The following is a 15643-nucleotide window of genomic DNA, read 5'->3' on the forward strand; positions in this document are numbered from 1 at the left end:
GACTACCGAATGTCTCCGTTCATTATATAAGCTGTTGTTGATGTTTGTCCTCTTTGGTCGGCAGCCCTCTCACAGGACCCTTCAGCCCAGGGCAATCCCCCATGGTCATTTGCCCTTTTAGACTGCCTCGCCCAACTCTGTCCAATGGCCTCTTATTTTATCTTATCCAGAGAAGGATAGTGCTTTCTCCTTTTAATTATCTTGTCACCTATGTCTTTGGAGGGAGTTTTAAGAAGGGGAGGTTTGAGTCAGCCCTTTCTAAACTTCGTGTGTGGAACATTAAGCTGCCGGATTCCTAGGAAAAATAATACTAATTTAGACCTAGGTCCACAAACTCAAAGTGCAAGGAAAGAGTTAAATTTCTTCCACAAGTGTGTGGGGAAAAACATAGAAGAAAGAGGAACTGCCTTTATTCAAGAAAATCACTGGCTCTAGAGCCAGTGCAGAAGACAGCGTTGGCAGGAAAGGGCTGCTCCCTTTCCTGTGTAAAAGTGGGGGCCAGCACAGCTGAAGGAACCCCGGCTTCAGCCCAGAACCCGGTGTTACTCAAGGCGAGAAGTCACCAAGATGGATCTCCAACAGTGAGTGACCATTCTTACCATTCCTTGAAGCTGAGTTAGGAGTTAAGGGACAAGGGACAGTAGCAGCAGGCTGAAGTTGAGGAAACTGCTAAGGTTTTTTCCTTCCTGCCCAAGAGTGAAAGCCAATTTGAGTTACAGAACAGAGGCCCAAAGCAGAAACACCTGGGTGGGGTGGGGAGGAGAGGGGTCAATGCTCTCCAAGGTCAGATGTACCCACTGAGGTTGAGTTCACAGCTCCACCTCTGGGAAATGTTTGCTTTGTTTCCTATGAGAGACCTTTGACAGTTGTGGGAACTTAAGAGTTATTTGAGGTATTGACTGTTTCTGAGCGATTCTTTTCGGTTGTGCAGATTTGTTTTTCAAACATTAAATGTCATAGCTATTGATTTTAAGTGAAGAACTGGGACATTTCAAAATGTCTGGGGTACTGACCAATGAGATGGAGTACATGTGGTACATGGCAGGGTCACGTAGTTGGCCTTGAGGGTGACAGGCAGGAGAGATGGAGGTTGAAATACAGATGGAAGAAGAAGAGAGGAAGAGGAAGTGTAAGGAGATGAGACAGCCCCAGATAATGACTCACACACAGCGTGGGAGATTCTGGGCATGGCGGGGAGGGGAAGTGGAGGATAAAAAGGCATTGGGGAGGAATTAAATGAGCTTCGTATGTTGCACATACATAGGTGCTGCAGACTTTGTGGGTCGCTTCACTTGCTTTTGTCTTCACCGAGATTTTCACACATCAGTGGTATCATCATCCCACTGTGCAGATAAGTTAACTGGCTAAAGAATTTGCCCAGGGCTACGATGCTCATAAGGGGTACAGCTAAAACCTGTACCAGGCCAATCTGTTTTCTCACCAGCTTTGCTCTGCATTACAATGTGTCTCGATGCCCTGCCAGTCCCTGTGGCAGGGACTTCTCACGATTTGTCATCATGACTCTTTGAGACACACTCAATGACCTTCTGGTTTTGCAAGATAGTGTTGCTGCTTTTATTGCAGAAGAGTATAATTGAGTTTCCAAGTGAAATTTCTTTTCCACTGGTGGAATTTTGAAATGCCACTCGTGTACCAAACAAAATAAAAAGGAATTTCAAATTCTTGTGGGATGATAGTGGTGACACTACTTGGTTTCTCAGTGCCTGAAAAACTGGTCATGAGAGCTCATTAAAAAGCACATCTACATATAACCTCCTCCGTGGGGGACGGACAACAGAAAAGTGGGTGAAGGGAGATGTTGGACAGTGTAAGATATGACAAAATAATAATAATTTATAAATTATCAAGGGTTCATGAGAAAGGGGGGATTGGGGAAGGAGGGGGAAAATGAGGAGCTGATACCAAGGGCTCAAGGAGAAAGCAAATATTTTGAGAATGATGATGGAAACAAATGTACAAATGTGCTTGACACACACGGATGTATGTATGGAGCGTGATAAGTGTTGTACAAGCCCCCAATAAAATGATTTTTTTAAGCGCAAATTTTAGACCTAAAAAAGTACGAATAACTGACAAGTGGTGTTCAATCTCAAAAGAAATGCAAATTAATACAGTGAGATGTAATTTTTCCTCACTCCAAGTTGCAAGTGTAAAAGAGAGAGAGTGAGTGGGTTCTCCATGAGAATAAGGAGGGAGGAAGAATTCTATGACTTGCTAGGTGGCCCAGTTTGCCCTCAGACTATGAATCTAAAGGTTGGCAGTTTGAACCTACTCAGCAGCATCCTGGGAGCAAGGCCTGGTGAGCTGCATTCATGAAGAGGGAACTGTTCTACTCAGAAGCAACTGAAGGGCAGTGTTTAGTTCATCTTGTTTGTTTTTAAATTGCTGATAGTATGGTGGTACTCATAGCAACCCCTTAGGACTCCTTAGGACAAAGTCGAACTGCCCCTGTGGGGTTCCAAGACTGTAACTCTTTAAGGGAGTAGAAAGCCTCCTCTGTCTCCCTTGGAGTGGCTGGTGGTTTCGAAGTGGAACTGTTGACCTTGCGCTTAGCAGCCCAATTAGTTACCAATATACCACGAGAGCTCCCAATCAACTTGATGGTGAGTTTGATAGTAGAGTATAATCTTCCTGGATATTAGTCTGGAGATCCAATTTCAAGAGCCCATAAAATATAGATGATACGCTTTAACTCAGAAGTTCAACCTTTAGGAACTTATTCTAAGGATCCAATCCTATATGTTTGAAAGTTCTAGTGAAATTGATCTTTTCCCTCACATTTTTCCTAATAGAGAAAAATCTCCAGAACAATTCAATTGATTGAAAATAAGTGATTGGTTAATTATAATAAAACCATAAGAGAACACCAACTGAGGTAGTTAGTTTATTGTGGCAACCTGGCCAATAAACACATGTGGGGTTAATTGAAGGGCGGAGGGATAAATAGCTCGGTGAGTCTCACCTTTCTAGTTCTCGGGTCTCTTGCTTTCTGATGGTCGGACCAGGGTGCAGCTGCCTTAGCCAGTTCCCTGTTTCAGCTGGCAAGGGTCACTTCCTGCAAGACATCCCCAAGGAGAAGCCGTATGGACCTACCCCGATGCAGCCCTGGGTGCTGGAGCACCCGTGTGGAGACCCCTAGACCCCTGCCAGCGCTGAGATGCTTACACGTTCACTGACTCAGCTTTCCTCTCAGCATCATTGCGTCTGTTTTGTGAGATGGAGCAGGACTTTCTGGATTGGTGTTGGACTTATGGGTTAATGAGTTAATGTTGGACTTGTGGGCTTGGGCAGCACTGGGTTGGGATGCTTTCCTGATGCGCACTTAACCTTTATATAAAACTCTCTCTTATACATGACTTTCTGTGGATTTGTTTCTTTAAAGTACCCAGACTAATACACCAACCAATCATTAAAATTTTATTGGAGAATGATTCAGAATGTATTTAGCTTAAGAAAAGCACAGCAGAACCGACACGGCTCCCACTGTAGAAAAGGGCACATGCACACACTGTGCTAATCAGCAATACAGATCATTTTTATTTTCTGATTTCTGCTTTTGTATAACACCGCAGGCGTAACCACTAAACTAGATAGTTAAGGAAAGAGAAATTAACCCCTGGATTTACTCAGAAAAGAAGCTAGCTGGCATATGACGTGATTACTCATAGTTGGCAGAATTCCACACTTTGTGGAATGTATTTTAGCCCTTTGCGTTTAACTTTTTCTTCTGTTGCCCTCAAAAGAGGTGTGTTTTCCTAGAATATTCGATTGGGAAGGGACCCAAACATTTAATTTCCTGGTTTTACAGCTGCGAGTTCCAAATTGGGAGGAAGGCGGGTGCAGTGACTGAGTGACCAGTCTTCAGAACAGACTGCTGCTTGATTGAACACCAGCTTCGCCACTTTCTAGCTGTGTGACCTTGGACAGGGTGCTTATCTTTGTAAACCCCTTGTTTCCTTTCTTTCAGTTGGGGATAATAATGCTAAACCAAAAAGCAGTTGTGAGATTTTAATGATAAAATCCATGTAGAATGTTCTGAACTTTACTCTATTAAGCACTCAGTAATCTTTTTATAATATATTTTTGATTATAAGTTGGGTGGAAGTTTACATTTCAGATCATCAACTTTGTATTCAACGGTCTAAGCCACCAAATCCACCCCTGCTCCCCGCAATAGTTTACCCTTGGTGATTACTACTAGTTGTTTTTATTACTCTTGCTATTTGAATGAAGACATGGAGGGATGTGACTAATCCAAGACGTCACAGCTACTTGATGGTAGGCTTGCTCTAGAATGCAGAACATTTGTAGAAGTGTTCAATACTTCTGAGGCTGGCAGAGCACCCCCAGGCTGGGATTCTAGAGGGGCTGACGTGAAACCACCACAAGCCCAAGCCCAACCACTTCCAGAAATGACTCTGATCACAGTGGGAAGCCAAAAGTCAGGGAGGAGGGTACAGTTCAGGAAGTTGAGAGCCTGGCTAGATGCAGGGATGAATCGGAGAGCAAAGAGCGAGTGCAGGAGCAACAGCTCTGAGGTCTTTTGGGGATGGACCTTTTATGAGCCACAAGCTGTGAGTTTCTTAGGGGGAGTAACTTGGTTTAAAGACCCATGCTTGGGTGATTAAACGTAGACAAATGAAGACCAAGTGCATGGGGATTCAAAACCTAGCTGTGAAAAAGTTCATGACAGGGAGTCTAATCAACAATGAGGTGGGAGCTGGGTGGAGCCAAAGCAAGGATCTTGGAAAAGGAGCCCAGATACCAAGACCTGATTATCCTAAAGGTACAGTTTAAAAATAAAGAATCCTAAATAAGCAGAGATGTAATAAAATTTGCTAAAAAGATTCCTCTGGCACCAGAGTGCATCACTGACTTGTGAGGATAATAGAGGTAACAGAGATACTGTCGATGAAATGGCTGGAAGAATCCAAGGAGAGAGAAGGCGATGAAACCAGGGTGACTGTGGGGGAACTGAGAGGCCAAGATGTTACGGAAGGAGATGTGGAAGCATTAACCTCGGCAGGATTTGGTGTCTGATGTGTTGCTGCTTGGAGAAGGAGAGTTCTAGGTGTACGGTAGCCTCTGCCCACAGTGGAGACTCCAGGAAATGGAATGGCTTTGGGCCTTGGCAGGAGATGTCAGAAGGTGAGTTCGGTTTTGGCATGTTGAATCTGAGAGACTTGGAGAGCAGCTTGGTGAAGATGTGCGGGTAGATAGTTGGATATGCTGAGGAAGGAAATCTGGCTGGAGATGGATATATATATTGGAGATAGAGATATATATATGTATATATATTGGAGATGGAGATATATGTATATGTACACATACATATTGGAGATGGATGTGTATATATATGTATATATATTGGAGATGATGGATGTAAGTATATATGTATATTTATTGGAGATGGAGATATGTATGTGTGGAGATGGAGATATATATATATATATGGATATATATTAGATATATATGGATATATATTGGAGATGGATGTAGATGAATATATGGATATATATTGGAGATGGACATTTAAGGGTTTTCGGTACAAGTAAAGCTGGCCGTTGACATTCTCACAGTGGGAGAGATTGTGAGGGAAAGAGAATTCCCGGGGATGGCACCTGGAACACCTTGCTATTTCACGAGAGAGAGAAAGAAGAGGAGTCCACAAAGTAGACACCAAGGCAGGGTTAGAGAGATTGGAGCAAAGAAGGAGAAAAGTAGCGTTACCAGAACCCAGGGAGAGGAGACACAGGAGGGGGCCGTGTCCGCAGAAGGCAATGCGCATTCTCTCCACTCCCACGGTCTGGAGAGATGCCACGGCAAACAGCAGGGAAGTGGCAACGAGATCATGGCTGACCTCGGTGACAGTACATACAGAGAAAGAAGTGGGAGGGAAACCACATAAGGGTGAGGTCACCTGAGCCAAGAGAAGGAACGTCTTTCACAAAGCAGAAGGCCGTGCCCCGTCCAGTTCCACAGAAAGATGAAGTAGGGAAGGATGGCAAATGCCAGTCCCGCGGCCACCAGTGACCTTTGCAGCGGCCTTGCAGTTGAGGAGAGGGAGCAGATACTGGAGCTGCCGGGGGTCAAGGGTCCATGGAGACCTCGCAGATGGACCGTTGCTGAAAAAGGTTTGGTGGTGAAAGGAGACCTCTTCACTAGGCCAAACTCCCCTCCACTTTCCCAAAGAACCTCCTGGAAATAACCCTCGAGGCAAGTTGGCCAGGTCTGGAGCCTGCCCTCCCTGACTTAACAGCTAAGCACAACAAAGGCGAGAAAAGGCAGCACACACTTCTTATTCTACATAAAATTATTTGGGAAGGGTCTCAGGTAGAAAAGGATTTTGCGAGGGTAAATTTGCATGTTGGGGTTTGTCACTGACCCACAGTTACACCCCATTCTGTACTGTTAAGTCATGGAAAAGTTACTTTTTGAGATGTCTCAGAGGTAAAGCTTATGGTAAATCTGGTGTGTGAAAGATGAAAATAGCTCCAAGTGGAATTTTGAACCTCTTTTAACAATTACGTCAATAAGCCTGAAAAAACCACAGAAGAAATGGAATAGAGAAGTTCTAAAGCACCTTCTTAGAAAGCTTTGCAAGCCCAAATAAGTCGACCATTTGCCTTATGTAGATATTGTAGGCCAACCCAAAGGTCACATTTTGAATTACAGGAGTTTAAATTAGTCAGATTTGACTGTACTAACAGATCTAATTAAAAAATTAAAAGGAAATTAATCAATACCAGCCAGAAGCTAACAACTAGGCAGAATCTACCAAGACAATAAAGCCCCTTATCACTACTTTCAACTAACTGAACAGAATATCTTGATCAAATAATATGTGTCTTATCTGGAAGAAAACTGACACGTTATTTTTGTAATCTAACTGGGCATAAAACCCAACAATAATGGGATGATGCAAAGTAATTCAGTGCAGTTAATAATTAAGCAATGTTTAAAAGAAGAAATACAAATGACAAAAGTTCCTTTTTACTAAAAATTAAGGAACTGCCAATTCAGAACACCCAGGAGATATATTCACTTATCAACTTAGACATTAGGAAACTCCAACAATTCAATTAGAACACAAGCAAGAGACATAAAAAGACATTTCACCAAAGAGGTAAAAAAAATGCAAATCGCAAATTATCAAATGAAAAGTTGTTCAGCATTTCCATTAGGAAAATGAAAATCACAGTGAGATATCAAAATGGCTAAACACAATAGTGAAAACACCAAATACCGCCAGGATGCAGAAGACCCGGATCTGCCAAACATTGGTAGTGGGTTTGAGAAATGGTACAGTCCTTCTGTGAACAAGTGTGGCATTTTTTCTCACAGCCAAACATGAATTCACCACATGACTCAGCGATTTCATTCTTGGGCTGTTATCTTGGAGAAACGTTCACAGTAACCAAGCAGTGCATAAATGTTCATAGACGTTTCTTTCTAACAGCCCAAACTGGAAGCAAACCCAGTGTGCTTCAGTGGGTAAATGGTTAAACAAAGTGTGGTCCTTCCCTACCATGGCCTACAACCAAAGAGTAAGAATAGAATGGATAATTGATGGGCAGGAAAACTTGGATGAAGCTCCAGGGAATTATACTGCATGAAAAATGTCAATTCCAAAAGGCTATGTACTATCCGATGGTTCCATTGATAACACTTTGTTGAGATAATAAAACTACAGCTCAGTGGTTGCCACATTAGTAATGGTGTGTGTGGCTACGGAGAGATGATGCAAAGGAGCTTCGCGCTGCTGGGCTCGTTCTGTTTCCTGAAGAGGGCAGGGGTTACTTGGCTGTACACAGGGGATAAAACTGTACAGAACCACACACACACACCACCACCACCAATGAGCACACGTAAAACTGGTGAAATCTGAATAAATTCTTTGGATCCTACCCAGGTTAGTTTCCTGGTTTTGAGATTGGATACTACAGGTGCGGACGAGACTGTGGGGGTAAATGGGCAGGGAGTCGATGGAGTGTCCTTGTCCAAATGAGAAAGGTAAAAGCCACGGAGCCAGTGGCAGCCCAAGAAGGATACAGAAAGAAAGACAAAGGAAAAACAGGAAACTTTATTATCATTCTAACCAGCCCATTGCCACCGAGTCAATTCCTACTCACAGTGATGCCATAGAGGGGTTTTTGAGGGGGGCCAGGGGCAGACAGACTCATGTCTTCTCCCCCAGAGTAGTGGGAAAATCCGAACTGCCCCACGCTTCCCAGGCAGTGCAACCGATTCCCAGTATTTCACTCACGCCTCGTAGTTTCTAACCATTGAAATATCTGGACAATTTTCTCACGTTTGAATTTCTAGTTGCTCTGAATGAGGCAAGGGCCCTGGTGGCTGAGTGGCTTATGCAGTGTGCTGCTAACTACAAGGTCAGCACTTTGAACCCACCAAGCACTACATGGGAGAAAGACGAGGTTTTCTGCTCCTTAGAGGGCCCGAGGGGCCATTCTATGCTGGCCTGCAAGGTGGCTGTGCATCCTAATGGACTCGATGGCCGTGGTTAGTTGGGTCCTAGAAGATCAGAACACCTGGTCACCCTCGGCCCACGTCTCCACACGATAGCACCTGCTGGATGCAGCAGAGGATGCCCAGTTTCTGAGAGAGTATAAGGTCTTCCCTTCCCATGTGGCTCGGTTCACTGATTTACATTCTCTGCCCAAACCGGGCAGACATTGGCGTCAAAGGCCTTGCTCTAATAAGTAGGCCTCAGGTGGAAAGCAAAAATCAAGGGAGCAAGGTGGGTGAGCCCGGGGCATCTGCAAACTAAAGATGCTTGAAAGCTCTCCTCCCTCGGTAAGCCAGTTCTTAAAGGCTGTTTGCCTCCTCCCCAACTTGAGTGTGCTGTACCCCAAAGTTGGAGGGATGGTTTGAGAGGGAACAGGAGTTTGATGGAGGTCTCAATGGAGGTCAACATTTAAAGGACGCAGAAAATTTAGCTAGCCGAGGAAAGAAAAGTTAAGGTGCCCGTGGAGGGAGCTGACCCAAGATTCGAATTCCTACAGAGTTCCCTGGCTTGCAGCCATGTTTGTGTGGTTGTTGGGCTGTGGGGAGAGGGGGCACGAGGATGAAAATGAACCCCAAACCCTGCCTCCTCCAGTTACATGTTCACAGTACCAAAGAGCGAGCTCTGCAGTTGATTCTGACTCACAGCGATCCCATAGGGCAGAGTAGAATGCCCGTAGGTTTTCCAGGTCTGTCAGGTTTACTGAAACAGACCGCCACACCTTTCTCTCTCTGGTGACAAAGGTGCAGACTGGAAAACCTTTGGATGTGTAGCCCAGGGCTTAATCCCTGCACCACCAGGACTCTTACTCAGATTCCAGGGTTCCCTGCAGTTCTTGGAGGCCCTAGGGAAAAACCATTCCGTAGATGAGGAACCTTGGGCAGGTTACCAGCTTTAGTTTCTTTATCTGTTCAAAGGCTTTATAGCTGCAACCTTCCTGAGCGTAAGGGCCAAGTGAGCCAGTGGAGGAATGTGACGTTCAAGGCAGAGGATGGAAGATCAGTGTGATAACTGCATGTGGCCTAGGTGTTATTTACCCCAATGGGAAAACGGAGGGTCAGAGAATTTAGTAACTTACCGAAGGTTACACAATTTGTAAGGGACAGATGGGGAGACAGACTGAGAAAGACGCAAACCACACCCATGGTCCTCAGACCAAAAAGTTAAAAGCATGATGAGTGTGTGGCATTCAACTGAGAGTCACATCCTACTAAAAGCTTGAGGCCACTAGCTGTGTGTCCCTGGACGAGTGATCTACCCTCTCGGCCACTCGGGCTCCTCTTTTGTAAAACCTTGGGTGCTTAGATGAACTGCAGGGTGTGGAGGTTACTCGCAGGGCCGTTTAAAAGGTTTCGCAAAGTGCCTGGCTTATCAGCAGTCAGTTAGCTAAACTACAGGGAGATTATCAACGCAACAAATGAAACGACATTATTATTGACAACAAATAACATTTGTTGAGCTCTCCAGTCTGGACCTGCTCCTGTGCTAAGCTCAGCACCAGGGATGCCAAAGGGAATCAAACAGGATCCCTGGCCTCGTGGAACTCAGCAAGAGGGGCGATTTGAGCAGTGACGCTTGAACCCGACGAGGCAAGTACTGGCCTATGATTTGGGCAGAAGATACACATACGGTGGGGACAGAAGGGGAGGGTGGGGCAGAGAAGGTTTCAATCCCAGGGTGATCGGGAACTTCATGACATAGTAGAACTTTGCGTACTGAGAAGTCAGGCGAGGCACTCCAGGCAGGAGGGGGCGCAGCTTGTGCATAGGTCAGGGCTGAGGAGTTCGGGAAAGAGCGCACAGTTCCATGTGACCAGAGGGGCATGGCATGGGGTGAGCGATAAAAGCAGAAGAGAAAACTTGGATCCTGTTGTGAAAAACCTGTTTTGAGCACTCGCCTGTGAGGAGAGCGAGGGGGCAGATCGCAAAACAAGAAGTGCGTGCTCACATTGTTTCCAGGGAAAGGCACTGGGAGGGTAAGGGACAATGTGAGGGAACAGACAGAAGGAAGCGGCAGGAGGTGAGGAAGGCAGGGTAGGGACAGGTGACCTAAAAGCAAAGTGTGTCATCCAAGGTATGAAAATGGTTGGGGCCCTTCCTTACCACAGTCATCCCAAGGGACCCAAAACAAAACAGAGAAAACTCTTAAAAATCATCTCTTTTGTTTGTATGCAAATTGGCCATGAACAGTGAAAGTATGACTTCAGTGTGAAAACACATGCAATATTTTATCTCTAACCCATGAGACTCAGATCAAGTTTATCAATGCAGTCCTTCTTAAAGACTCCAGCCCCTTCCATCAGAACTGTAGCCAATCAACCTTATTCAGAATTGTTTTAGGACTGAAACCAGGTTTGAGGACAGCTCCTGAAGGCCCTTTACAAAAGAAGCCACTGCTTATTCCCATCACTGAAGACTAGGAAGAGCCACATCTTGATTTATTGACAGATTTCCCTTCTAAGCAGCAACATCTGTGTGGTGCAGATCTTTATAATCTTCCAAGTAAATACATGTGAAGGAAGTAGTTGATGTTGTTAGTTGCCATAGAACTGGCTCTGATTTGTGGCTACGGTTTATATAAAGCAGTGGTTCTCAACCTTCCTAATGCCGAGACCCTTTAATACAGTTCCTCGTGTTGTGGTGACCCCCAACCATAAAATTATATTCATTGCTATTTCATAACTGTAGTTTTACTACTGTTATGAATCATAATGTAAATGTCTGATATGCAGGATGTATTTTCATTGTTACAAATTGAATATAATTAAAGCATAGTGATTAATCACCAAAACAATATGTAATTATATATTGTGAAATATTTATGTGTTTTCTGATGGTCTTCGGCGACCCCTGTGAAAGGGTCATTCAACCCCCAAAGGGGTCGAGACCCACATGTTGAGAACCGCTGGTATAACAGAATGAAACAATGCCCAGATCCATGCCCTCTTCATGATCATAGGTATGTTTCAGTACATTGTTTTAGCTTCCAGGACTCGATTGGAGAATGTCCTGTTTTCATTGGCTGATTTTTTCAAAAGGAGATTACCAGGCATCTCTTCTTCATCTCTTTTAGTCAGGATGCTCTGCTGAAACGTGTCTACGATGGGTGACCCTGCTGGTATGGGAAATAACTGTGGCATAGTCTTCCACACCAGGGAAACATACAGCTTCCACAGGACTACAAACAGATAGGTAGCAGAAAAGGGAGTAAGCGGCAGAGTGATGCAAAAATCCCCCTTCTACGCTCTGTACCAATAATTTGGAATTTTCAAAATGAACTTTTGGGGGGCATATTTTAAGGGTTCATAGAGTATTCTGTGCATTGATTCTGGTTACAAAGATGCCATAGGGAAATGACCCTTTCAGTGTGCAATGCTGCCCTGCTTCCCACCCCCTCCCCCGTTCCTAATGGAGGCTGGGGTGTATATGTTATTTATATTCTGGCATCCGTATTTTGCATAAAAAGGTGCTTTCATAGATCGTGCTTTCCTAAATTTGAAATATGTTTCTATTTGTTGAAATGTATTACTTTGTTTTATATTAAACACCTTCCTCTGGCACATATAGAAAAAACAAGCCCTCGAAAAGCATGCATGTCACTCTTCATGCAATTTGACATTCAGAATATTACTTCATTTGATTTCTTCTAACTGAGGTTTTGAAGGAAATGACAACTGCTAGATGCTTTGTGAAAGAAACGGCAGCCTCTCAGAACCCATAAGCACATCCCCTTAGGCAAATGAGTGACTAAGTTCAAACCTCACGGTCTTCTGAATTTGGCTTCCTAGCTAATACTCCAAATTGAAAGGATGGTAAGTTTGAAATCAGATATTGAATTTGTGGAATCTGAAAAAGTGACATCTCAGATATTGGTAGTTGTTTTTTTTAAAATCAATGTTATAATCTAGCAGCTGTAGCTCTTCACTTGTGTTATAAAGGTTTTGAAGTCGCTGGGTGCTCCAAATGGTTCATATGCTTGGCTTCTGACTGAAAGTTTGGAGTCCACCCTGAAGCACCCCAGGAGAAAGGCCTGGTGGATCTGCCTTCAAAAACCCAACCATTGACGTCCCTACAGAGCACTGTTCCAACTCTGATACACGCGAGCTTGCCATAGGTTGAAATGGACTCAACAGCAATTAGTTTGGGGTTTATGAAGATTTTCTTTAGTTTCCCTTTTTGTTAAGGCTGCTTGCTGGTGCCGTGGTTCAAGTTCTTGGCTGCTTTCCAGAGCTTGGCCATTGCACCGGCCCAGCTGCTCCAAGGGTGACAGATGTGGCAGTCCACTTCCAGAAAGACTACAAAGAGCCTTGCCTGGGCCAGGATGTCCAGTGGTGTGACAGTTCCCTCATGATGTGACTAGCCAACAGTGGAAGGGAGATTAAGGTGGGATGCACCCTTACTCAAGTCACAGTGCCGACCCAATGTTCGAGGAGCTTCCCTGCAGCACCTTTTATCTGACAAGAGAAGGAAGCAGAGGAGGGACTTGCTACCACTAAGAAGGAAGAACTGTAAGCGGAGGACTTCTTTGGGACCCAGCATCCTGATACTGAGCATCTCCTAGACTCCGGGGAAGATTGATTCCAAAACATATGGAGATCTCCAAGGATTGCCAGGCTCACAGACGCTGAGAGGAAGCAGGGACATTTCTCCAGAGCCAACAGAGAGAAAGGTCTTCTGCTAGAGATCATGCCTTGAGTTTTAACTTTAGCCTCCTCAATTATAAGAGAATAAATGTTTAATTTAAAAAAATAGAGCCTTGGAAACTCTGCAGTGCAGCTCTGCTCTGTCCTATAGGGTCACTGGGTGAGATCCAACTCTACAGCAATAGATTTGGTGGGGTCTGGCTTTTTGTTAATCAGTAGATTATGCTTTGTGTAAACTATCAAAGTAATCCCAGACACTGTACAATTGTGTTGTAAATCTCCATGATTAACTAGAATCATAAAATAGCGTACTGGAAGAGAAGTTAAGGCTCACTTAGCTCATCCTTTCCAGAAGGGTTCTCTTTACTGGGCCATCTATGACTGATGGTCCTTCAGCCACCTTGACCATTTAAAATATAGCAAATAAAATGAAGGTGATCTCAGATCTCCTGAAGCAACCTACTCTTCAGGATAGGTAGAGAGCTTGCAGAACATTTACTTGGGTGTGTTCTATAAAATTTAGTTATAAGTTGCCTCATGCTCTTAAGACAGTGCTTAATCATGAAGACATCAGACCTAACTGAAGTTGTGCAGGAAAACCACTTGATGGCCAGAATCTTGGCATTATTCATGGGTACACATCTTCTGTACTCAATTGCATGCTCCATGAGGGACATAATGTTTGCTTCTCCTTATCCCAGGCCTCAGGACTAGCCCATGGCTTGCATTCAATCAAAGCTGGTTAAATACTTGTTGAATAAGTGAAGGCAGAATGTTGTTTTTCAAAGTGTTATTAGAAAAGGAGAACTATTACTAAGGTACAAAGATTGATAGGAACCAAAAAATCCAATGATAAGGATATTGAAGAATTTAACTAACTTCTTCAGCCTGAAATTGATTGAACAGACAATCAAGATACATTGGAAAGTGAAAGTTGGAAAGAGGAAGGATCAGAAGGTGGAAAATGTGGCCTTGGTAATAGAAACAAAGCTGGTGATCAAATGACAGAAATTCACAAGACCAATGTCTTCTTCGTTGCAAAGAACTTGTTTAAACAACAAAAACAGTGACAACATAGGAATCAAATGGATGACATGTGTGGGAAGAGATTCTAAAGAATCTCATTATCATCAGCCAAAACAAGACCGGGGACCAACTGTAGGAAAGACCATAAGTTATTCATATGCATGTTCAGGTTGAAGTTGAAGAAAATTCAGAACATGTTCAAGAGCGCCAGCATATGATTTTGAGTATGTACTACTACCTGAATTTAGACACCATCTCAAGAACAGATTTGACTTATGGAAAACTAACGGTCAAAGAACAGATGAGTTGTGGATAACTCATCAAGAATATCATACATGAAGAAAGCAAAAAGGTCACTGAAAAGACAGCAAAGAAAGAAAGACCAAAAATAAAGCAAATGGATGAAAAAATAATGAAATAAAAGATCTGGACAGAAATTTCAACAGGCAGCTTGAGAAAACAAAGTAAAACATTGTAATGAAATGTGGAGTTAGAAAACAAAAAATACTGTAAAGAACATGCTCAGCACATTTCAAGCTGAAAGAGTTGGAGAAAAAATTTAAGTCCCAAGTTGCAATAGATTGAAGGATACTAGGGGTGGGGGTGGCGGGGATATTGATTGATACCTGGAACTCTAAACGAAGATGGAAGGAATACTCAGTCACTGCACCAAAGAGAATTGGTTGACATTCAACCATTTCGAGAGATACCATATGCTCAAGGACCTACGGCTCTGAAGGAAGAATTTCTAGCTGCATTGAAGGCAATTGTGAAAAACAAGACTTCAGGGATGGATAGAATACCAGTTGAAGCATTTTTTGGAATTGATGTGCTGGAAGTACTCACGAGTCTATGCTAAAATAACTAGCATCCAGCTACTGGCCAATCCACGAGAAGAGACCCATATTTATGCTCATTCCAAAGAAAGATGACTCAACTGAGTGTTGGAATTATTGAACAATATCATTACTGTCACATGCAAGTAAAATGTTGCTGAAGATAATAATTCAAAAATGGTTGCAGCAGTACATCAACAGAGAACTGCTAGAAATTAAAGCCATGTTCAAAAGATGACATAGAGTGAGGATTAACATCCGCTGATGCCAGAGGACTCTTGGCTGGAAGCAGAGTGTACTAGATAAATGTTTACTTGTGTTTTATTGACTATGCAAAGGTATGGATCATAACAAACTGTGAACAACACTGAGAAGAATGGGAAATCCAGAACACTTAATTGTGCTCATGTAGAACCTAAACATAGACCAAGCAATAGTTATTCAATCAGAGTAAGGGACTGCTGCTTGGTTTAAAATGTGTCAGGGTTGTATCCTTCTATCACATTTATCTAAACTATATGCTGAGCAAATAATTCCAGAAGCTGGACTATTTAAAGAAGAATCAAACAACAACAACAACAACAACATCTTCTA

At 43.4% G+C, this 15643-nt stretch overlaps 1 protein-coding gene across 3 annotated transcripts in view; it reads left to right on the forward strand.

The window, feature by feature from the left end:
- Positions 1-495: 495 nt before the first annotated feature.
- Positions 496-15643, forward strand: part of CD86 (CD86 molecule) — an 84823-nt gene continuing 69675 nt past the window's right edge. For all 3 annotated transcript variants that reach the window (XM_045287561.1, XM_045287563.1, XM_045287562.1), the window contains exon 1: positions 496-581. In XM_045287561.1, the coding sequence (XP_045143496.1) occupies positions 568-581 (14 nt within the window). In that variant the 5' untranslated portion in view covers positions 496-567. The remainder of the gene's footprint in view (positions 582-15643) is intronic.

This window comes from Echinops telfairi, unplaced genomic scaffold (genome assembly GCF_000313985.2).
Source record: "Echinops telfairi isolate 266 unplaced genomic scaffold, ASM31398v2 ScPeMD7_17;HRSCAF=63, whole genome shotgun sequence".
Classification (NCBI taxonomy): Eukaryota; Metazoa; Chordata; class Mammalia; order Afrosoricida; family Tenrecidae; genus Echinops; species Echinops telfairi.